This window comes from Manacus vitellinus, unplaced genomic scaffold (genome assembly GCF_001715985.3).
Source record: "Manacus vitellinus isolate BGI_N305 unplaced genomic scaffold, ASM171598v3 scaffold_7_pilon, whole genome shotgun sequence".
NCBI classification, from domain to species: domain Eukaryota; kingdom Metazoa; phylum Chordata; class Aves; order Passeriformes; family Pipridae; genus Manacus; species Manacus vitellinus.
The window spans coordinates 3,723,809-3,748,475 of record NW_021940813.1 but is presented as its reverse complement, the minus strand read 5'-3'; the positions used below and the strand labels follow the sequence as shown (position 1 = coordinate 3,748,475).

The following is a 24,667-nucleotide window of genomic DNA, read 5'->3' as shown; positions in this document are numbered from 1 at the left end:
GTGTAATACCCATCCATTCATGAAATGCAAAAGATATTTTATGTTTCACCTATGGACAGCGTTTTTACCTAAAAAATCAAGGAAGAAGGCAGAAACTAGGCTGAAGTTGAGGACCCAGTTCTTGCCCATCATCAAAAAAAGCCCCAGGTTTTGGACACAAGTTTCCTTTACAAAAAAGGCTGAAAAAAGCACAGACATTTGCCCTGGAATGGTTGAACCACAACTGATGGCCAAGTAACTACAGCAAGACTGAATGGAGCAGTCAAGTCCTCCACAGATGCTCAGTGCCACTGACAAGACTGGTTTTAGATCAGCAGCTGCAAGTCGGGGTGAGCAAATATGTTCACTACCAAAGCACCCCTATAATTTGCACAGATACAAACTCAGAATCCAAAACTTCTGTCCTTTCTTAATTATATTTTATAGGGAATGTAGCTGCACTTGTTAGGATACCTCAGCACGTGGCTGACTGTGGTTGTTTCTCTTAACATAGAGTTGTTGATGGTAGCATAGGTTGAAATCATTCTTTCTCCAACCCTTCTAGTAACAACCACTTGCTCCCCAGCACTTATCAAAAAGACAAGGAAATGAACAAAACTTTGGGAACTACTAATCAAATACAACATTGTGATAGACTCTTAGCAAGATCTCACTCCAACATTTCTACGTAGTGCCAAAAAATGATACATGCCTTGCTTTTTTCCTATGTAGTCTGTTCAAGATTATGTCTCCTTTAAATTTTTTAATTGCATCAAAGTTTTTCTTCTTTGAAATGGTGGAAAAGCTTTTGTGCAGTACAGGCAATTCGAGAAACTACAAATTGAGTACTACGTTGGTCTAGCATTGGGGAGAATAGTTCATGGAGGAAAAATCCCAGAAAACTTGAAAGGCATGAGGGAGAGACAGAAAAATACTACAGCATAACACAGCTGATGTGGCAAACTTCTTGCATTGCTTAGACATCCTGTGGCCAAATCAGAAGTTAGAAGGTGACTTGTCAATTGCATAGTAATTTAAAAAAAAAAATTCATTTCCATTGCAGTGAACACAAAATCCTAAGGCAAATATGCACAGCACACTTTGCAAAGCAGTTTAAAGGCTACAAGTGCCTGTCTACTTTTTGGTTAACCCATTCCAATGTGCTGCATGGGTAGCCAGCTCATCAATCAGAAAACACATGTTTTCTGACTGTCTGGGCAAATGACTGAAACATATAAACCTACTGACCAGAAAGCATTAAATGTTGAGCTCTAAGGCCAAGCAGCATAAATATAATTCTCAGCAAAACTGCTTCTGATGACCCAGCAAACAGCTAAAGGTACACTAGGAAAAGGGCTGGACAAAACAGAGGGACTCTGAGATAGGAAGCAGAGGACTAGACATAAAGAGGAAGAAAAGTGTACTGCCTGAATAAGCACTGAGAAAAGGTACTGAAAGCTTTATTCTTGGAGTCTCTTAACTTCTGCATTGAATGAGGAAGAGCTCCTCAGAAAAAACATGGCCAGGTAGGACACTTCAGTTCCACCTCGTTAGTCATTTTGCAGTCTTAATAACTTATAAACAATTTAATATGTAAGAAAATCCTCACCAAGAAGTTTCTACTGGATCTCAAGGATCTAATAACTTCTTGAAAATACAGAAGAAGCACCAGTCATTACTGAATGTTCGCAGAAAGCATAAAAGAAGTTCAAAGTGAAAAGAGTAGAAGGAAAGCAACATGCAACAGATTTCTTGTTTTGCATATTCAAAGACTGGAAAGAGAAGATGGTCTTACAGAACAGCTTCTATTCTGGTAATTTTTTAATGTAGTTGAATATAGAGTTATAAACACATAAATACATGTCCACTAGTTTTATTCATTTCCCAGATATGCCTAAAAGCAGAAGTGTAAGAGTGTTAAACTACTGGCAAGATCTGAAGTACTGAACTACAGGCAGTTCAGGCAATGAAAGACAGAAGTGGTAACTGAGTGTGCTCTCAGAATTCATATGGTTAATTAAGTTCTGTACAGTCCAAAAATCAACATTCAAATCTATGCATAGATCAAGTCTCAAGTCACCCGGACCAACTCAGATTTGTATATGACACACAGGACAGTGCATAAGGCTTAGTCCTATTCCCTGGAAAAAGTGTTTTTACTCCCAGTCACAGAAATATTGAACTGAATCTTAATAGCAGAGAAGGCAGAATTCATGTATTTTGCTTAAGCAGTTTCATCTATTCACATGACCACACTGCAAGTAAGCATTCATACCTACCAAGATAACCTACAGTAAAAATTTTGGATGTCTGCATTTCGCTGACAAGCTTGCCCCAACTCCAGTTGCACACCAATCAATTTGCTAATCAGAAACACACACAAACACTCAAACTATGTGGAAATCATGGCATCAAGTTGGAGTATTTGGAATGAATTAAGGAGAAAATCCCAGCAACTAAAGCTCTTGATGTGATTAAATTACTCCTGTATCAGTTTTACTAAAAGGTATCTTTATAACAAGATCTGCAACTATGGAAAATGTTACATAAACATCACAATATAGGCTAACAGAAGATTGCAAAACCTCTTGATGTTTCACTGATAAAAACCATTCCACTGCAGTTATTGCACAAATGAACAAGCGACAAATGAGACTCAAACCGTAGCAGGAGTTTTACAGGAAAAGACAAACATCTCATTTCAGACCAACATTACTCTCCTTTCCCTTTTGTTGTTCTCTTACATAAAGATTATTCTGTTCACAAACTGCTGTGCAATAACATTCTGTATTGGAAAAAAACTCCCTTTCAATGCTGCTGCTTTTGGTAGCCATCGTTTGGGTATTTCTGACACAGCAAGGTGACTACAGGTCATCTTGTGAAAGCTTTCATGTTTTGATTCTGTCATCAGAGGTGAATCTGAAGCATATGGGAGTTTGTCACAGGCTGCACAGTGCTCCAGAAGCTTTGGTACATCTTGTCATTTGGAGAAGTCAGGTGAAGTTTCTGGCACAAGAACACAGCAAACTAAGTACTCCTGTGCAGTTCTACCAAATCAGTCAAGGAGCTAAGTGAGCACAAAAGTGGCTAAAAGACACCTAATCCTTGCATGGGCTATAAGGTGCAAATTTTCCTGTGCATCAGACGATGATCAAATATTTTGCAGTTCAAAATAACACTCACAGAAAGCTTAAAAGGAAAAAAAAAGTAGTATGACTTCATCAACATTACAGATTTTATAAATGCACTTTCATCCATTCAGGTATTTTGGAAACTGGTCATTTAGTCTACTTCCTTTCAAAACACTGCCTACAGTGACATCTAGAGCTGGGATACTGCAGTTAGCTTAATGTGTTCTGCACCCAAACCCTGCAGTTCTGCACTGCTTTTGCCAACATGAAACACTGTTGGTTTACACTGCTTTACACTGACACATTTTTTCTAATCTAATTGAACAGAGTTATTTCTAAGGATAGTATCTCAAAAAACTCTGTGATTCTGAGGTTTTCAGAATCTAAAATAAATTCCCACTTTACACACAGTGAAATGGGCCTCCCTCAGATACCCCTGAAACTGAAATTTGTTTTTGTTCAAGCACATGGTCCAACAAAACCAAGTGGAGTTTTCAGAAAGACACAGCAACAAAAAGATGATGTTCATTCAGAAATTCTTATGCGCTATCAAAAATGAACAATTAAAAGAATTCAAAACCTTCAAGACAGAACATGATGAGACATTCTACCATGAATTACAAGGTCATCCTTTGAATTTGACGTAAGAAATTACTTTTAAAATACCAAACTTTAAAAAACTAAAAAGCCTATTATGCAATAATTTTCTTGATTCTAGAAGCAAAGGAGTAAGAGGCTGGGAAAGTCTGTGATGTATGTGTACACAAGAACAAATGACTCCTTAAATGAAAATCATCAGCCCAGTGTCTGTACTCTCTTCCCTCACAGATCACCTGGAGGAGTTTGAATCTTCTCTTACCCACTAAAGCCCAAGATTCACTTCTCAAACTGCACCATCAGAGCTTGTTAGAATTTTCATTACTTCCTACAGTGTTTGGTTCACTTTGAATAAAACCAAACTCTCAGAAAAGTGAGAATAACTATTAACTATATATTATCTATAAGTAATAACATTAACAAAGAAATTGTATATTCAAATTGAAGACTGTCAAACCCACTTCAGTTAAAACTCCCAATTACTTACATTAAAATACTTTGGGACAAACTACTTCCATAAATATTGACAGAAATAGTACAAAATTCACCAGATCAAAAAGAGAGTGTACATATGCTGTTGTAAAACACTGCATTTCTCCTCACAAACTTGTTTATATTAGAGAAGTTTTCATGATAATAAATGCTTAAGACTGGCTGCAAAAAGTAGATAATACTACCAATACTGTAGCATTTAAGCATGTGCATCTCTGAAATCTTAGTGTGGATGAGGACTGTCATTATACTGTCAAATTGATGCCCTTGAACTACCAATTCCAGTTTAATTTATGCAATTAATTTATATACATATTTTCCTAACAAGACAAAAATGCAAGCGGATTTCATTTGAATATTCAAAAACTAGAAATTAAACTGACTTTCAAAGCAAGTTTTAATCAAATGCATGTGTAATTTGTGAGTACAGATCTCCTAAATGTTCTATATTGATGAAATTAGAGATCTTTAATCTTACATGAGACAATAAGAGTAAAGATTCACTCAGCAAATAGAGATTCCTTTTCTAGAGCTCCTGTCTTTCTCTAAATTACAGAAATTGAAATTCAGTAGTTGACACTATTGTGGTGAAGAAAAAAAGAGTAATTAAACCCCCTTACCTTCACATCCCTGTGAATTATATTATTATCATGACAGTAACGTAGAGCTTCCAATATCTGCCTCATGTAATGACTGAAAAAGACAAACACGTTATACATGACAAACCTGCAGGAAAAACTACCATAAACATGTAACAAACTAAGTTTTAAGAGTCTAATTACATAAAACTAATCAAACCAACTTAACCTCAAATATACAGGGTTCTGTAGAATGAATTTGTGTTTATAATAGTGAATAATACAAGCTAAAGTTTGAGAATTATTCTGATTGAAGCCAAGGAAAATCAGAAAAGAAAAATCTGTATTTTTGTAAGGTTTCAAATGATCAATAATTCTGCTTCAAATAACAAGGAAGTCAGGACTGTCCATTTTTTTAATAACAAAACACAGAAAGGAAATAAGTGCCTGATTTATCTGGAAAAGTATTGGACCAAGACCATGGCTTTCTTGGTGCAGATTGGAGACTGACTTCTTTCTCCCCTGTGTCCAAAGGACGTCCTAAGAGATCACTGACCATAGCAGAGTCAAGAAAGCCAAGAGCATCCTATGCTGCATCAGACAGAGCATTACTGCGGGCTCAGGGAGGCAATCCTTGTCCTCTGGAGGCTCCAGTTGGTTAAAGGGAAGGTTCTTCTCTAGGAACATAACTATGCACTGCAATCAAGTTGCTCAGGGAGGCTGTGGAGTCTCCATCCTTGAAAGTATTCTAGGACCCACTGGACAAAGTCTTGAGCAACATGATTCAAATGCCAAGCTGACCCTGCCTTGAGCAGGAGGTTGACATAAAGACCTCTTGATGTCTCTTCTAATCTGGTTTCTACAGCGCTAAAAAATCTGCAGTGTGGAGAAAAGTAAAAAAATAACCTCATGGGCTTTGAGGTCAACAACTGTGCCACTAGGACACTGGTTTTTATTATCCTTCTGCAGTTTTATAGACTCTCTCATACTGTTTCAAAAGTTGAAGTGACCATAAATAAAGTGATACATAAGCCAGTAAAAGAAAAGACAACTCCATCTAGCAAGACCAGTAAAATTCACACCTGTCAGGCAAGGCACCTAATGGCATCATGAGAGATCCAAAAAAAGCAAAGACAGACAATCAAGTATTGGATGTGAAATACTGTTTTACTCAATAATCTCATTCAAATATATAACTGGCAAATGACAAAATGCTAATTATTGTAATAAACATCTAGAGTGTGGAAACAGGATTACTTATAGTAGTCTGACTTTTAGCTAACAGATTGTGCAACAGTATATTCCGTTCTTTTCTATTTATCCTGCGGGATTAATTAAAATTATAATACATACCTGGCTACAGCCTCACTGTAGACAAATCCAGCATCTGCTCTCTTCACAATTTCAAAACACAGGTCTGCTCCATCCATACTGCAGGTAAAAAGAGGGAAAAATGCTTAAGACAGATAACTATAATCAATTACATAAAAATGCTCCAAAAGATCTATTTGCTCCATTTACATAAATCTTACATAAAATACTCTGGATACATGTACCGTGCATTGCACCCTAAAAGAGCATTTAATAGGTAATCTAATAGAAAATGGCTTGGCACAGGTTAACTATTTTATGTCCCTGACGTCATATAACAATTCTGTCAAAACACCAGCAATACCAAACATCTCTTTTATTGCCAAACTGCTCATTGAGTAAGGTGTGCAAGACAGCAGGAAGTCAATGCTCTGTACAAGAAGGTTCTGCAAGTTAACAGTCAACGTCTGATATTTGGTTAAGTGTGTTTGTATAAGAACTACAAGTGCAATTCTATAATAATGACTCTAGTAACAAAAAAATCTTACTCAAATTGAATTTTAAATGAAGACTTTAAGAAATACTCTAGAAATGTAGTGCAGTCTTTCCAGTTGGCATTTTCTTGTAAGGATAATTAAGCAGTCAAGATGAGATTTTACACCTCACAGCCTCACTGAAGTCACCTGAGAACAGTGACAGCCCACATACTGTATCACTAGCTCTTGATACCTTTTTCCTGTTCTCCCTAATTGCCTGTAGTCTTTCTGATCTAATTTCCCACAATAAGTTGTATTACACTTTAGATGCAGGTATATTCATAGATCTTAGGCTGAAATTAGACTGCCATTTCTCAAAAACTAAAGCAGTGTGGAGTGGCAGAACTGCCCTCCTTTTCCCTTTCCTGTAAGTGACCTAAGGTAGATTGATATCTAGAAATATTCACAGCTTGATGGGGCAAGGAGAGAGAGTAACAAGAGTTAACAGGAACAATAAAAATAACATAATTCACATTTAACAAGGCACTTCCAAAAATATCGGTTGTAACATGTCATTTTCAGCCTTCACACCTCTTCTTTTTCCTCTCCATAAAGACTCAAGGGGAAAAAAAAAAAAAAGGAGAATTTGCAAGGTGTCTAGAAAGCCAACATTACCAGGCTGTTTCATTAAGTTAACCAGAATGTCAGCATCAATCACTTTTGCTGTGTTACATACCTGCAATAATAAACTTCTTAGGGAGTCACAAGTCATGTGCAGAAGCTTTAATTCCCAAATAAATCCAAAAGGTATCCCCATACAAAATACACTACCATGTGGATAGAGCACTGACAACTGTAAGAGAGACCCGCGACCAAAATGCACATTGAGAAGTGCAAAGAAACCCACACTGCCAAACCATGAATGCTCTTCACTGCATCAATATATTCCTCTGTAGGTTTTTTTCCCCAGTGGTTTTTCTGTCTTGCTCAATTTCTTACAGTTTGTCTGTGTACAGGGCTGAACATCCCCCAGAGAATGTGCTGTGCTGCACTGCACATGGCCCTGCACAGCAGCCGTGGGGTCAGGCTCAAGGAGAGCAGCATAAACCTGGATTTCACTGCAAAAATCTCTCATGTCAATCACTCTTCCAACGTTTGCTCGCACTGTAGAACATACAAGATGTCTGATCAACTACCAAAAGTGAGATGTCATTCTCATGAAACAGCAGAACCCTTTAGAAAACTAATTGCACTCCGACTTATTATAAACTATGTATAAATAAAGGTCCAGAGGCACTTAAGGTTTTTAGCAGCATCAACAGTTGCTGATACACTGAAGTAAGAGTGTCATCCCTTTAATAAACAAGGTATTCATAATCAGAACAGTCTTTAACATGTATTTCTACCACCCACTTACATATATCAGCATTTTTCATTTGAATTTTCTACCAGTATATGGTAGTTTTAATTTTTTTTTGCAAATATGTTTGAAATTTTTATTCCATTAAGATGACTTCTGTTGGTCTCCAAAGCACAAACATGCAGCAGGTGTATTTTAATCTCTGACTTCAACTGACCACTCTCACAAGATAAAACCTTTTTTAAGAGCACATTTTTTTTAATGTATAAAGAGGGTTTGCATCACCTCATGTGATACAATACATTCAATACATGATATTGAATTTTACCTAAAAACCAAAAAACTTTTGTCTAGCTGAGGCTGCAGAAAGCAAGAGTCAACCTCAGTCATAAGAAACCCCAGAAAAATCAGTGCACTAACAGACTAAAAACTCAGCAACACCTCAACCACTTACAAGATGCCTCTGCAGAAACTGAAAGGTTTGTGTGATACAAGAGCATTTAAGTTTTGGGATACTGATGTAATGAAAGTTCAGGAAGTCTCAAGGGTTTGTAAGTATCAGCATAAGCACGTGAAAACCATAAAAAAAAAAAAGATAAGTTAAAATCCACTGAAATAAACAAAAAAAAGCTATATCCATGCTGAAGACTTATGTGGATGATGCAAAAAAAGTTGGGAAAAATCACTACATTCATAACCTGAGAAAAACCCCTGACACCAGCAGAGGGCACTCATGGCAGGTACATGAACATATATATATATATATATATATATAATATAAACATACATACATACATATATATACATATATATAAACCACCCAAACATACCACCTCACACAAATGTTTGGGTATTAGCATGAACTATGTCCCCCAATTAATCCATATTCTACTATTGATTCCTCCATATTTTTAGCAGAACTGTGCCTGGATCTCTGCCCTTTGGATAAATGTCTCTTTCCACAGCTCTCTCAGTGCTGCTGTTCATCTTGAAAATCTTTCTACTCTTCTACACAATGCTGAGGATAAGTTACACACTGCCCAGAAAATTTACTCCTGAATCATGTTCAGTGCAGAAATCTGCTGTGACACTAACAGTGACTGAAGAACAGACATTATGCTCCAGAAGAGATTTATGTTTTCATACTGGGGTATGATAGCTTTGCATTTGCAGATGACCTAATAGGATGTGGCTTATAGCTTAATTTACTGATGAAGAATCAGAAAGCTTTAGAAGCACTGCTTTATTTAGGGAGCCAAAGTATTACTTAAAAAACCAAAAAAATTAAGAGTTGACACATTACTCATAGCTGAGTTTACCGAATTTTGTACCATGTATGTTCAAGGCTTGTGAACAATGGCATTTTTTCCTTCAGCTTTTATATACTTGCCATCATCACTTACCTCAAATAAACTTCCAAAAATTAATTTAAAAACTACAGCATTTAGCTTTTCTTGAAGCTCTATGTAGTAACCTCTGAAAATTAAGACCAAAAAAGTCAAAATACTCTTATTTGCACCCAGGTTTTAGTTCATTATGAACAATTAAGTGATGTTCCCAAGTTTGCCTTCTCAGCATCTGTCTAGAGGCTCCTTTAGACTGAGACAGCCTTTCCTCACAGGAGAGCTGCTCCGTCCCTCTGATCATCTTGGTGGCCTCCTCTGGCCTTGCTCCAACAGGTTGATGTCCCTCCTGTGCTGAGGACCCCAGAGCTGGATGCAGCACTGCAGGTGGGGTCTGACCTGAGCAGAGGGGCAGAATCCCCTCCCTGGCCCTGCTGCCCCCACAGTGCTTTGGATGCAGCCCAGGACATGTTTGGTTTCCTGGGCTGTGAGTGCACATTGCTGGGTCATGTCCAGCCTGTCACCCACCAGCACCCCCACAAGTTCATCAACTTATGCTTAATGCACACCTGCAGTTCCAACTGCAACCCTGATAAAGTACTGCTTTTATGGATTTTGAGAATTTAAAACTAAAGCATTTTTACATGTTATCTAGATTAAATGGCAATGTTATATGTATATAACTATACATATATATATACATCCTAACTGCTAAATCTAAATGGATCAGTTCTTCTAATGCCCCAAAAGACAAAACTCTCTTAGAATGCACTAAAAAAACCACAACCCACCTATGTATAGTGGTGAGACAATATTCTGCAAATGACCAGATATGAAGGTATCTGCAATCCACTCACTGCTTCTCTCTGAGCTCTTCAGCACAAAAGTACTCTCAGTCCACACACTTTGATTATAGTGAGGATAAACTGCATGTAATGCACTCTAAAATGTGGTTTTCAGACACTTCAAAAAGGAATATTTGCCTTGTTTTAGAAACATTGCAAGTAGCAGAACCTAATCAAAGTATCTCCTTGAAAAAAATCAATGATCATTAGAAAAAAATGTAATAAGCAACAGAATATAAAAGTGATACTTGCACATTAAACAGAAAACAGCATTCTATGTAAAACCAGGAGGCTCAGCAAGGATCTTGTCAGTCTCTACAAATACCTGAAAGGGAATTGTAGCCAGGTGAGGCTCAGTCTCTCCTCTCAGATAAAAAGTGATAAGAGAAGAGGAAATGGCTTCAAGTTGTGCCAGAGGAGATTTAGATTGGATATTAGGGAAAATTTCTTCATGGAAAGGGTTGTCAAGCACTGGAACAGGATGCCCAGGAAGTGATGGAGTCACCATCTCTGGGGTTATTTAAAAGTTGTGTTAGATGTGGAGTTTAGGGACATGGCTTAGTGGTGGTAGTACTGAATTAATGGTTGGACTTGATGATCTCAGAGGTCTTTTCCAACCTAAATGAGTCTATGATTCTATACAGAGCTGTCAACAAATAACACCAGGAATGGGAAAGGAAACGGCAACTGTATGACAGGGAGTAGAGCTGGCCATTCTCAGATATAAGGCCTCTCTAGAGCCTCCAAGGGATATTTTCCATCAGTGTAAAGAGTCCATTACCCTTCTAAGGGGCAGCTGGGGTGTGTGTGAGGGAAATCATTTGGCACAGGCACATCCCTTCTCATTTATGACGTAAAAACATCTAAGTACTTTTAAAATAATAATTTTACTTCAGCAATAAGATTTTCTGGGATGGAGTCTGCTTCTTACTCTACATATGCACTTCATCTATTACAACCCACTGCTTCTCTGCAGTTTAATACAGCAGCACCACATGGGTGACTGCAACCTGCTGGTAACACACATATGACCCCATTCTAAAGACTGCTTAAATTTGTGAATAATTAGTGGTTAAAGACATAGCTCAATTTTTGGTGTTAAACCTCACTGCTACTGTTCATGTTCATCAGTGTTTCTATGAATTGCGATTTGTTTTTTTAAATGTTTATTTTAACCAACGTTTTCCAAACTGGGCACAAATTGTATATTTTCCTGAGCGTTACAATCTGTTGTTATCAGGTGTATGCTACGTTTGCCTATTCAACTTGTACTTTTTTGTATCAATAGATTTGGCAAGATATTTAGGGTCATCCCAGCAGCTGCTCCACGCAGCTCACAGACTATGAAACAGCAGTGGACCTGTGTCTCATTTACAAGTCATGGCACAAAGTTTTAGGTTCAGTTATTCTGTGCATTTCTTGTGTTGGGCCTGAAAAGCACCTGCCAGCCCATGAACAGCTCATCACCAGCTAGGTTTAAATCTCCTTTGCAGATCCCTGGTGTCTTCCCCTTCTTGTTAACCTCTGAATAACTAAACCCTAATGAATTCACTTTATTAGTGTGGACAGAACTTCGTTGCAAATCAGTTGAGTTTTGTTACAATAACAGCATAATGAACGGGAGGCAGTATGAGGGAAAATAAGTTACCTAAATGTACATAGATGCTTTTCTGCTAACTACAGGTTTCTTAATATGGTCACAATTACACAGTATGTCACTGACCCACGCAGACTCAGACAATGCTGTTCTTACTCCACAGCAAACATCAATCTTCTGTTGAATCACTTTACCAAAGCATCCCCTTCAGCATAACACATTGTGCCCACAACTCTTCCATTCCCTGCCACATTTTGAGCACAGGTGTTCCTACTGCCTCATTTTCCATCACTTTGTTACAAAAGAGTGATGTTTTGCAGTGTACAAAGAAAACAAGGGCACACATATGGTAAACAATTATTATCCTTCAAATAATTTAGCCTCGTAATTCCTTCTTTCATGTGGCCTGAAGTCAGGTACAGTATTTATGTAGTAATTCTAATTGTTCAGACTTATTTTTTATGTATACAAACATAAATTATAATAGGCCTGCCATTAAAAAAATAATTACTGCTTTTGTCTCATATCAGCGTAGTAAAAATAGAAGCAAAACCTTTTTTCCATTTCAAAATCTTGTTAATTATCAGAGTATGTCTCCCCAAGGTGTACATAATTATTTCATAATAGGGTAATTAAAGTCCCTTGTCCATGCTTTGGGATTTACAAAATAAAAATGCAAAGTCAGTATTTAATTAAAATGTACAGAGAGGAAAGCATAGCATAATTATTTTACAAAATCATAAGTTTATAAAATCACCTAAAAAAAAAAGCAGAAGATTTTCAAACAACAACTTTCATCTTTACCCAGGTTTTTTGCCATTATCTCTTGCCTTTCCACTTCCTCAATGTTAAAACATGTGAGAATTATTTTTGAAGTGCATATCTCAAATCAAATTCTTGGCTCTAGTGGACAAGTCAATCTGACCTAACACACTGGCATGATGTGGTTGCTCCACCCAGGTAAATGCAGGTAAAATGCATCAGAAAACTTAATGGAGGAAGATTAGAGAAATTCAAGAGGTACAAACATGTATGCCCAGACACACTGGGAATGAATATATGTGGAGCATAAAAAAAAGAGCTGGTAGGTGGAGAGCAAAGAGAGAAGGAAGATGGAACACAGAGCATGCACAAATTACCATTCTGCATGTCTGCTTCTGTCCTTCCCATTTAGATAAAACTTAACTCTGGAAGGACTAATAATTTTCCCTCAAATCAAAAACTGGTGATTTAGGGGCTTGCCCTCCTTTTTTATTTCTTGCTGTTGATTAAAAATACCTGTCCACTGCTGAAGTCATGTTTTGGTCACCCTTCTTACTAAACTCTCACATTGAAACTTCCAAAACATATCTTTTAGACAAAGGCCTCTTTTAATTTATTGTGAACAGTTATATTGACTTACAAGAATATCTAAATACTCCAATAAGCTTTATTTTTTTACCTAATAATGCAAAAGCAGTGCTAAAGTAGCAACAATCTGGAAAAAAATAAAAACTTCACAACTGGAACAGAATATCATCAGCTACCCAAGGATGATGTCTATCACCAGATTTTCAACTTGTTCTCATGAACCTTGTTAGGGACACAGCAGCCATCAATAAACAGCTTCCTGTCTTTAGAAAGCCCTGATGTTCACCACTTTGCCAGTGGGACAACTTTTTTAATTTGAGACAACCTGTTCTTGCCAGAAATAAACATTTTCATGGCACTCCAGACCTCTGAGCTACAAAACACGCAGGTGTGAGCAGACACACTTGTAGGATTTTATTTAGTAAATGACAACAAAGAAAGGTAAAAACAAAGAGAGAAACTTACAACTCAAAGACCATATAAAGCATTCCATCTGAGCTGTATGTCTCCAACAGTTCAACAATATGAGGATGCTTCAGCATGTGACAAATACTGGCTTCTCTCTTTAGATCTGTGGAAGATAAGAAGGTAGTAAATTAGCTATTATTCAATAAAAAAAATTGAAAACAGAACACAATGTTTGGAAGGATGTACACATCTGAAATTTCTAATAAATTCATTAATCTTTATAAAAGACACTGATGAGATGGTATTTAATTATGCCACTTCAGAACTTTAGTGTGAAATTAAGTTAAAAATCTCAAATAGATCTCAAAATATAAACACACAAAACAAATTCATGAAGTGACTTATTAATAAAAGATCTCCTTGGTCATAATCTGAAAAACTGCACAGTAGTAAGTTCTTTTAATGCACATATGCAGACTACACCAACATTTTCATCCTAAATATGCAGTATCACTACAAAGTTATCCCCAAATACAGAAGACAGGCTCTTTCACCACACTACAGAAATATTAAAACCTGGAGGTCACCAGTCTGACCCGCCTGCTCAAAGCAAGGTCAACTAGAGCAGGTTGCCCAGGACCACACCCAGTTGGGCTTTGAACATATCCAAGTATGGAAACTCTACAACCAGTCTAGGAAGCCTACACTGACACCTGACCACCCTCATGAGCACAGACTTTTTTTTCTTATGTTTATTAAATTTCCTGTAGTTTACTTCCTTAATGGTGGTTATTTATTTTTAAATCACAATATATGAAATGACACTGCCACAAATTTTAACCAGCATATATTAGCTTGTATCTCTAGAGAAGAGAGAGAAAATCAGAAAAAGTCGTGACTAAAAGAAGAGCAGAAACCACCCTGAAATCTCTCAAAGCTTGAGAGATTTTGTTTTTAACTAACAACACTCTTACTTTTTATGATCACAAATAAATCCTTCTGCAGGTATAGAAATGCAAAAATCCAAACCACACTGAATTTTCTTTCTTCTGTGTTGAAACTACTTGATATTTTTGTTGTTTAATCATCCCTGAACTTTTTTTTCTAACTTATTCACTAGGATTCTAGAAAGAATAGCAAAATCCTGAATGAATAGTCTTGATGATAACCTGAGAAGTGGGGAAAATATCAGTCTGAATTCTGAAATAAGACATTTTCCTTTTCTATTCTCTTTCTATGCAATTGTTCATTTTCCAAGAACAACTTACCTATGTATTAATGGAAAAATAAAAATATGGTCTCTCGGTTTGAAACTGTTCTCCATATTGTTGTGTTACACTAAAATGACATTTAAAATGCACTATTTTTACATGCCCTCTTACATTTCTAACATGAATCAATGACATTGAAAGATACAAGCAGCAAGATGAACATTCTTTCATATGAAGCATTTAACAGGTAATTCAGATTTATGCTAGACTTTGGACCTTCCAGTCATCCATAAATCCAAAAGAAATGCTCAGAGTTTGGAAATGACTGAATTTCATTCCAAGAAAAATGTCTGGATTCATGAAATGCAAATTTCCTTACTAGAACTTTCATATTACACCTGCATTACGTGAATCCCCCCTTAACAATCTTGCAAATACAATCTAAAAGCAAAATGACAGAGCAACCCCTTAGAAACCATTATGTAATAGGAAGGGCAAGCAGAGCAGCAAAAAGAAGCATCTTTCACTGATGCAGAACAAATTAATGTAAAATTTGTCCTTTATAGACAGATGAAATCCTGTCCTGTAAGAAAACAGCAATATGTCTTTCACTCCTGAAAGTACTCATGTATCAGTTCTTACACCACCTTCATGCAGAGCAACTACTAAAACCATATTGTAACATTCCCTTCCATCACACTTCGGGTTTGATTAGTCATTAAATAGTTACCCCTTCTTTTCTAGGCAGAGAGGTTCCCTGAAATGCACATCCACTCTTTCCTAAATAGGATCACGGATAAGCACACCGAGGCATGGCATGGAAGAACAGAAAACTATGTGATTCTGTGAATGACCATGATCTTCAGAAAATACAGTGCTTTTATTTAGCCTCTTACTGTATAATGACTTTAATGCTACCACCCTTCACCATGATCTCCAATATCTATTTTAAGTGGAAGGCAAAGAGAAAATCCAACAGGAAATTACAGAAAAGTCCTGCTTTCTTTACAGGTAAAAATTGTTTTCAAAATAGTTTATTTTGGTTGCTTCCTTTATTTAATGCTTTGTGGGCTTTATTTGAAGAGAGTTAGAACTGAGAGGAAGAAAGTATATGCTGCCATTTCCCTCATTCCTCTGTGTAATATTGGATGAGTACAACAACTGCTCACAGACTGAGCACCAGCACAAGAGGAAGGACAAACAAAGTGGAAAATAAAATCTCCAAACAGGAAAAAAAAAAAAAGAACAGAAATTACAAAACAAGGTTTTGAATGACTAAGGGGTCTTAGGGCTAAGTGCAGAACAAACTCCCATTTTAAAAACACCAGGGCCTTGTTCAACAGTAGACCTATTAAGGAACAAGAAAACTAGGTATAATGAGACAGAAAAGTACATACCACATTGATTTAACAAAGCCACAGGGCAGAAAAGAGATGATGAATTCTGAAGTATATTTGGATTGTGACCCAAAGGTCAAAATATGTCATGTTTAAGACCAGTAAAAAGGAAAAGGGAGGCAGGGGAAAAGGCAGAAATGGCACATATATTTCATTGTTTCCACTGAAAAAAATGACATCAGCATCTATTCAATTCTTTATCAAATGCTTTTACCAGAATGAATTAAATTTCACCTTCACAGATTCCTCAGAGGTAAATAAAATACCAAGTACCTACAGATACTGTTTCAGTTGTCAATGCAACATAAAACCGAGTAGATGTTGAACTGCAAGCAGGTGACTGAAGATTTCCTAAGAAAAATCCCATTATTATCTTCTGACCCCCATATTATTTGTAACTTATCATTCTGAATATAACACTGAATGAACTATTTGTTGTTAAGTTTTCTAAACCTTTGCTGAGCATTTTAGCAATGTTGTGTAGTAATAAAGGTCCTGGACACAGATCCTATATCAAAATAGGCCTTTCACATTCCAAACACCTACAAAAGATTCAGAACAACTCTAGAATCTGCCAATGCAGCAAGTCAGCTTTAAGCAGCGAGAGGTGACATTTAATTTAGTAATGGTGATGTGTCTCATATTTACAACAGTCTCCTTCACTAGGAAACAAAATTGAGCTAAAAGAACATACCCTAAGGCAAGACAAGGTCTTGAAATTTAAACCAAACTGTCATCTTTTACTTGCTGGACTATTTAACTTTATGTCTGAATCCTTTTTGAAGACTTCATCTATTCATTTTTCTCTTCTTAATAGAACTGAAGAAATTACTTTCTGGTCTGTTCTTTAAGACTTCTCAGTCAGCACTTCTTTCAAAATTAAACATTAATGACAACAGTGATAATAAATAGAATAGCAAGGCTTAAAAGTACAAGCTTTAAAAGTTTATCTGGCAGCTGCATGAAAGGTATTGTAACACAACCAGAAATAGGGAGAAAAACTTGGTGTTTCATTTAACTTGTTTAGCACACAGGTTGATATGTTACATCCTAATTTGAAAAGCATTTAAAAGCTGTCATTTTTTACTAGTGTTACCAATAAATGTTCCAGAATTTCAGTCTGTTTACAAAACTTTGAGGTTTTTTTAGCAACAGGAGAGACGTTAAAGCTTCCATTTTAGACCTGGCTAATTATTTAGAGGGTGCTAAAGTTGTTAAAATGACATGACAGACTTCTGTAACAAAGGAAAGTTCAAAGATGGCAAGGGGAATTCCCAGCGATAATCACCACACAGAGAAAATGCAGCCTCATGAGTGGATAGTGACAGCGAAAGTGAATTGCTGGAAGCACTAAAAAGATAACTTCTCTAAATAATCACAAAGAAACATATATCAGTCTTTGATAGAAAATATAAAACATGAGCATCACTTAAAATTCTCATGGGAGTTAACGATCTAATATCCTACGCATCTCTGACAATTCTGGCAAACACCCAATTTCCTTTCGAAGTCTGATACCCAAGGTTTTAAAACATCTCAAACACAGCGAACATATTTCCAAAGTATACTCATGGTATCCCACAGTATGGAAGAATCAGATGCTCTCTAGTAGCCTACATTATAGCACCATTTTAGTACCTTAAAAGTGACATGCACAGACTGCAGCAGCCACATCTTTTTGGGGGAAGGACAGCACCAAGTTTCTTAGCAAGATGGAAGACACATGTCACTTTTATATATACACAATTCATTTACATACATACACTATTCTGATTTTCCTGATTCAGCCCTTTAAAGGATTACTTCCCCAGCTCGGGTATGACAGTATTTTGAAAGGAAGTAACCACATCAGGAGTAAACTTCTTGCTTAAAATACTTCTACATATTTTGTACAGCAAGAATATGATTATATTTAATTTAAATAGATATGATAGTACTAAGTTTTAAAAGGAAATCAATATGCTTTGTTCACTTGGATGTGTCATGATCACCTACCAACCTTTGGTGCTCATCATGGAGAAGCTCCCAACCATCCCAACTGGAATTCTTTCATATGCAACTAACCTGAATTATGTGCTTTGGACACGTGCCTGATGCACCACCTGAAGTATGGATAATGCAGACACTGAGACCTCAGAAGCACCTGTTTCACCCTAGAAACACATTGGGCTTAGTCCTGTGGATTAGCCTTTGCCAGCTGTTAAACTCCCACCCAGGCTCCTGCTCAGCCTCTGCTCTCAAGTGGGCGGGAGGTTAGAAAATGCAAGTAACAAGAACAAGAAAGCTCATGGGTTGAGACAAAGACAGGGAGATTGCTTATCAGCTCCTACTGTTGGAAAAATAGACTTACTTGATGAAGCTAACTTAATTTTGGCCAATTAAAATAAATACTTATTGATTTGGGCAGAGGCAATCAAAAAGATAAACATGAAACCAACAAATTTCCACCCCCCTTTCCCAGGCTCAACTTCACTCTTCACTCCAGACCCCTCTGCTCCCCAGCTCTGAGTGGTGCAGGACGTGGGGGTCATGCTCTGTACACCACAGTGGGTCCTCTGCTGCTCCTTCCTTCTCACACTTCGCTGCTGCTCCAGCAGGGGCCATCCATGGGCTGCTGGGGATACCTGCTCTGCCATGGTGAACCTCCTCCTTCCCTGATCTTGGTGTTCTCCTTGTTCCACGCTCCCTACACTTCACTCCAGTGCCTTCTACCCTTCATTAAAATGTATTTTCACAGAAGCACCACAAGGCTGATCAGTTCAGCTTTGGCTCAACTGGAGCTGTCTGAAACCGGCAGTCCCGGAGCCTCTTCCCCTCCCATTACCAAAAACTTGCCACTTATATTTAATACAGGTCTGATTCACTTTCTGCACTAGACACAGTGCTTCAAGGGGCTAAAAAGGACCCAACTCCTCCAAACCAAGCACACCACTACACACCTCTGCCTCACATCATCCTGTAACAAGCACACAGCACATCCTGCACGACAGCAAACTCCAGTTTAACCAACCACACTGTACCTGAGGCCACGCTTCCAAAACCACGTGAACTTCCTGGGCAATGCCAGCTTAAAAAATTTCCCTCTCTCCTCTCTGTTTGCTCATTCCTGCTGCTCAGTGAAAATTACTTTGAGGCTTAATTATCCTAATAATATAGCAAGGAAGTCATAAAAGCTTGCAGTGCAGCCAACACACTGCAACAGGAATGAGCAGCTGGAGGTGGGAACATCCTGTATTGACATTGGCAGTGAAAACTCCTATACTACAGAACCGCAGCAATGTTTCTGTCCCAAACATTTGTCTTTTTATTTTTTTTCCCTTCCACAAGAGAGTACTCCCCTTTCTCTTAATTAAAACGGCACCACCTGCCTTCCTGGGATATGTGAGTGACTCCTCATCACACAGATACATCTGACCAGTTAATGACGCTTTGCCTCAACAAGCACTAAAAGCTTTCCTGCCTCTCCTCCCACACACTTTGGGGTGGCTGAAGCTCCACGGTAGCCAAGCTGATTTAACTGCTGGCTGTTTCCCCCTTCATCCCACACACATTCCTGCCCTCTGTTCCACTGTGCAGAAGCCTGGAGTTTGTCACACCACACACCAAACCATTTCAGTGTTAATTCAGTAAAAAAAACAAAACAAAACAAAAAGACATTAATTTTTGTCTCCGCTAGCTCAGTGTCGTGCAGTTTTAGCACGGGAAATGGCTCAGTGAGCAAGTCAAGTATGTATATATAGTTAAAAGAAAGGAAAGGAATATGGAAGGAGAAAGTAAATAAGGCTGGGAAATGCAGCATTCAGAGCTGCTGCCAAAACACCAGTACACACCTTTCCCTTCGAAGTGTCTCCATTGTCACTAAACCTTTGCTGCATAATCAATCTGTACCCTAGCAAACATCCTTAAAACACGTCCCAAAAAGAAACAAATGCAGATAGCTGTGAGCGGCCCTTGATAAGAACACCATGGTAATCAACAAGTGCAGTGCCAATGTGAGATAATCCACCTCCCGCCAGTATCTTTTGTTTTAATGCAGCTGTAGCATTTGGAAACAAAACATTGACATGAAGAATGAACAACCTCATTACAGCTAATACTCAATAACCAGAATCCCTTTCTGAGCCCCCCCATGCAGAAACCTATGGAAATCTTAATTTCGTGGAATCAGACTTCATAGATGTTTGCTAAATCCTGTGTAACTTCCATTTGGTACTCTATTCTTCCTCAGTGTTTGGACAGAAATATAAACATGTTAATGGCTTTTTAGTTGGAGCTGAGACAAGGCAAGTTTCCTACCTCACTTTATGCTCTGTCAGCTACAATGAACGTGAAACTGGGTGTGAAAAAAACCCACTTTTCTCTCACAACTTCTGATACATTCACCAGACTTGTCCAGAATCATGTATCTGACAGACATTGTAAGTTGCTTTGCATGGCTGTGTCCATGAAAGCAACTCTCCCTCCTTTAACTCATCTTCTTATTTTTACTGGCTGCAAATAAGCAATGATTCATAAATAAGCTGGTATATTTTAGGTAATGAATCAACTTGAACTAATAAAAATGTTTAAGAATGCCTGAAAGTATTAATATCTATCTACTGCAGATAATTAAACCCAAATAATTTAATTTCATTTAATTAAATGATAATTCTTAGCCACTTTTTACAAAGCACCCATCACGATGAAAGAAAAAATCCATTATTTTTCAAGCATGAACAAAGTCTGGATATCTCTCATCTCAGACTTTCCACATTCCATGGCCTCTTGGTTTATACTCCACAGCAGGTTCATTAAGGTAGGGGAACATAGAAAAGGGGAAACATAGAAAAGTTAAAGTAACACTTTCTGGATCATTACTTTTTAATTAATTACATGGAAAATCTGTCTTTCAAAATAGCGTTAGTAGTTTTCTCTGCTCTAAAGCAGCAGTCTCAGAAGTGTTTCACAAACTCAAGAAGGGACACGATAATCATAATTAGGGTTACAAACTCCATAAATTAATTTTAAAAATGTCATAAGTTTGGATTTCCAAACAGAAATGGAGTTGCTGCTGAAGACATTCTGTAACCTCTGCTGTAAAATCTGAAACACTTTTCTCCTAACATTCTGTTTTCAATAATTAATGAAAGGAAATTGAAAACAGTCATTGACTCTCAAGTCATGATCAATCAAGTTATGAAAGTGGGTGCACTATTGATAACCTTATTATATTAAATTCCACGTTCCCACCTGTTATGCAGCACTGCATAGCAGTCTGAAACCCAACACCTTCCCGAGTATCACAGACCACAGGCTTTTACACTGCAAACCACAACTTAAAACACTGCAACGCAACGAATTCTTTAACAGAGGGAAATGGAAGGGTGTGTGCAGCAGCAGATCTGTCACAATATGCTGTGAAATTTCTTTTAAAAATAAACAAACAAACAAACAAACAAACAAAAAACCAGAGAAAGAATTAGACACATGGTGTGTATTTGGTAAAGGAATGCTACGTGCTTGGTTGGAACACTGAACTGGCAAAATGCTCAGCTGTACGGTCACAGTGGCCTTTACTGAAATAACTGGAAGGTCATAATTTCGTAAAGTTACACAGAGTGTGCTTTACTGTAGTGAAAACTCACCAATAAACACTTAAAAGTAGCAGCCCCATTAAAAGCTGTTCCCTCCTCTGTCAGCTCATTCTCCTCTGCTGCACCATCTCTCCCTTGTGCAACTGCACCATAGACAGAATCGAGGTATTGATCTACCTCAACTGCAAGCAATCCTTTTTCTTTTCCCCTTAGAGCTGTTTTTCAACCAAACTCGTTCTGGCTAGTCCTGGGAATCTGCACAAACACCTAAGAGCACAATAGTGTTGATAGCCCGGCAACAGAAACAAATGGGCCAGATTACAGCAGCAATTCTCACCTCGACATCAGCACTGGCTTAAAATGTTTGACAATGTCACATCCCAACAGTCTACAGCTCTGCTGTCCTCCTCCCAAAGAGGAAAGAAATCAGAAAACTAGATTTCACAGTATTATCAGGAAATGTTAACTTACAGTATGTTTAACTGAAAGTAAAATTGAGACATGAACTTGCAAGTCAGGACGTATTTCTTTTTTCTCTCTGTAATTTCCTGTTTATGCAACTCCATGTCGACATGCGTCCCTACAGATTTCTCACTAGGTGGCAACCCAGCTCCGACTTTGATCTCTGTATACTCAGCAGCTGAACACAAAAGGCGGCTGCATCTATTTAGCTGCAAAGAGCTTTATGTTTGGCCAGTTTTATACCAGTGAGCTGATTAACGATGATTACAGTTCAGACCTAAGAACAACAACAAAAAAGACGCCACTTGAAAATAATTAAAGTACTTCCAGTGCTAAGACCTTTTCATCCAGACTGTGTGGGAGACCATTCTCTCCTCTGCGCCTGAGGAGCTGATGACCACACACCAGTATCCACTGCCCTGCACACACGGAGAACTGCACATGACACAACTGGATTGTATTTAAACAGTTTGCTCACGTAAGCCAGAAGTTCTTTGTTTAATTCACAAGCTATAACAGAGCAGCGTGTTTACTGCATCGAAGTCTAGCAAAAAGCTTTAGAAAGCTAAGCCCTGCAAATAGTTCAGTTTACATCACTGGAGTTTCTCCTTTTTAGAGGTTAATCACACAGGGTGGAGTTCTTTGTTTCATTTTTTTGTACATTTTTTCATTTCAGGAGGGTTCTTTTTGCTGCAGGAGTCTGTACACATATATGTGTATTTATGGTTTCTCTCCAGCCTTTGGACAGGGCAATGCAGATAATGTATCCTCTAGGAATGTGCTAAAAGCATCATTATTAATGTTATGTTCAGATTGGCACAACATTTTTACACCAAACTTTGACATCTTTTGGCCGGAATTCACTTAGGTTGATCAAATTAACTAAAGGTTATAGACTTTGCAGTCCTTTAAATGAGTTTTTAGTACTCATGTACTAAAATGTAATGACATTACATCAAGTAAATGCCCTCAAAGGCAGTGGAACATTATCAAGAAGAGAATGCTAGTTGATCCTGAAAAATTAAGTGATTTCTCTTGCTGATCACTCTTAACATTTGAAAGGGGGTGTGTGTGTGTTTCTTTGTTTGAAATGCCTTTTCTTCTGTGACTTAGCCTTTACCTAAAGGTAATGACAGGGAAATATATATTTTATATCATCAAAGAATCTCAATTTTACAGGAAAAACTCCGGAATTTTAAAGACACAAAGGAAATCTATTCATAACAGATGCAGCTAGTCTAGACAAAATGTCTGGAACTCGTACTCGAGGAAGGGTTAAATAGCCCATTACACTGAGCTGCTGAACACTAACAGGCAGAAACAGCCCAAAGGCACTCAGGGAAGGGATTTGACTGCCTAGGACGTTTCTCACAGAGACAAAATGCACTTGTTTGCTTTGATCAAAGTTTCTTTGGTCTTCAACTGCCGGGCTCTGCATAACCAACACAAAACCAGTTGCACACTAATGCTAGAAAAGAAATCACCTCCTTTGCCCAAGTCTAGACAACCCAGGCAAAACCAGCATCTAAAATATCAATCTACTCTGAGGAATCTAATTCCACAGTGCCACACAGCTCAGTGAGTGACAGAGTTTTAGTTGTGGTACCTGTGGCAATGCAGCACAGGTCACTTTGCAACTTTTCTCAGGTAAAACAGTGCAAGCTGCAGTAAATGCTGCTGTAAGGGACAGCTGAATTCTGAAAGGTCCCTCCAGAGCACACAAAACTCAGCACAAACAGCATCTACAGTGCGCTCTGAGTAATAGATAATGACCTAGCAAACGTAAGGATGATACCAATTCTGTCCAACTAGGAAATCCTATCTGAACGCTGGAGAACAACTACTTGAACAAAACTTGCTTCTGGTTCAGTGACAGAACAATGTGAGGAACCAGAAAAACATTTTTAAGCAATAGTAATACAGGATACAAAAGGACCTAGTCTTGGTTTGTTCCACTTCTGCCCACGCTTCTTTTCACAATTATTACCAAAAGTCATAATGTGGATAGAGCCTTCCCAAATCTTCGTTCGCGAAGCCTAGCCATGACCAAAAGTCATAGAATTTTTTTCGTTTTCTTTGTTAACTGAAAAATTATAAAGCAAGTTTCGTAAAATGGTGTCCATGTCTTAGTTCAGTAATTAAAAAAGACTTACTGAAGAATGTATTCTTTACCAGCACTTTGAGGATTTCACCCTAAGAACCAAAAAAGTTTTAACTACACTTGTTGCTACTTATCAAATATCCACAAAATACTTTTACATACTGTCTATTAATTTCGTAATGCTTTAAAGAGCACATTTTCCCTTTTTTGCTTGTGCAGTTGCAATTCTCCTCCAAGCCTCTGAAACCAGTGCCCTTAAAATATATCCCCTTTCATTCCACAAAAATCAGATGTTAGTGATGAAAGCAGTGCAACTGAATTCAAACTTGTTTCCAGCAACATTCAGGTCACAGGTCTAGGAATAAGGTTGTAACTTGCTTAATTTGTCTCAGATTGCACAACAGACTGAAAAGACTGCTAATCTTTACAAACTGTCACTTATGCTTTTCTCTGTAA

At 37.7% G+C, this 24,667-nt stretch overlaps 1 protein-coding gene across 10 annotated transcripts in view; it reads right to left on the bottom strand.

Annotated features, from left to right (window-relative positions):
• Window positions 1-24,667, bottom strand: part of CASK (calcium/calmodulin dependent serine protein kinase) — a 148,257-nt gene that overhangs the window by 103,482 nt on the left and 20,108 nt on the right. For all 10 annotated transcript variants that reach the window (XM_018084098.2, XM_018084099.2, XM_018084101.2 and 7 more), the window contains exons 2-4: window positions 13,525-13,630; window positions 6,131-6,208; window positions 4,820-4,892 (exon numbers count right to left, since the gene is read on the bottom strand). In XM_018084098.2, the coding sequence (XP_017939587.1) occupies window positions 4,820-4,892; window positions 6,131-6,208; window positions 13,525-13,601 (228 nt within the window). In that variant the 5' untranslated portion in view covers window positions 13,602-13,630. The remainder of the gene's footprint in view (window positions 1-4,819; window positions 4,893-6,130; window positions 6,209-13,524; window positions 13,631-24,667) is intronic.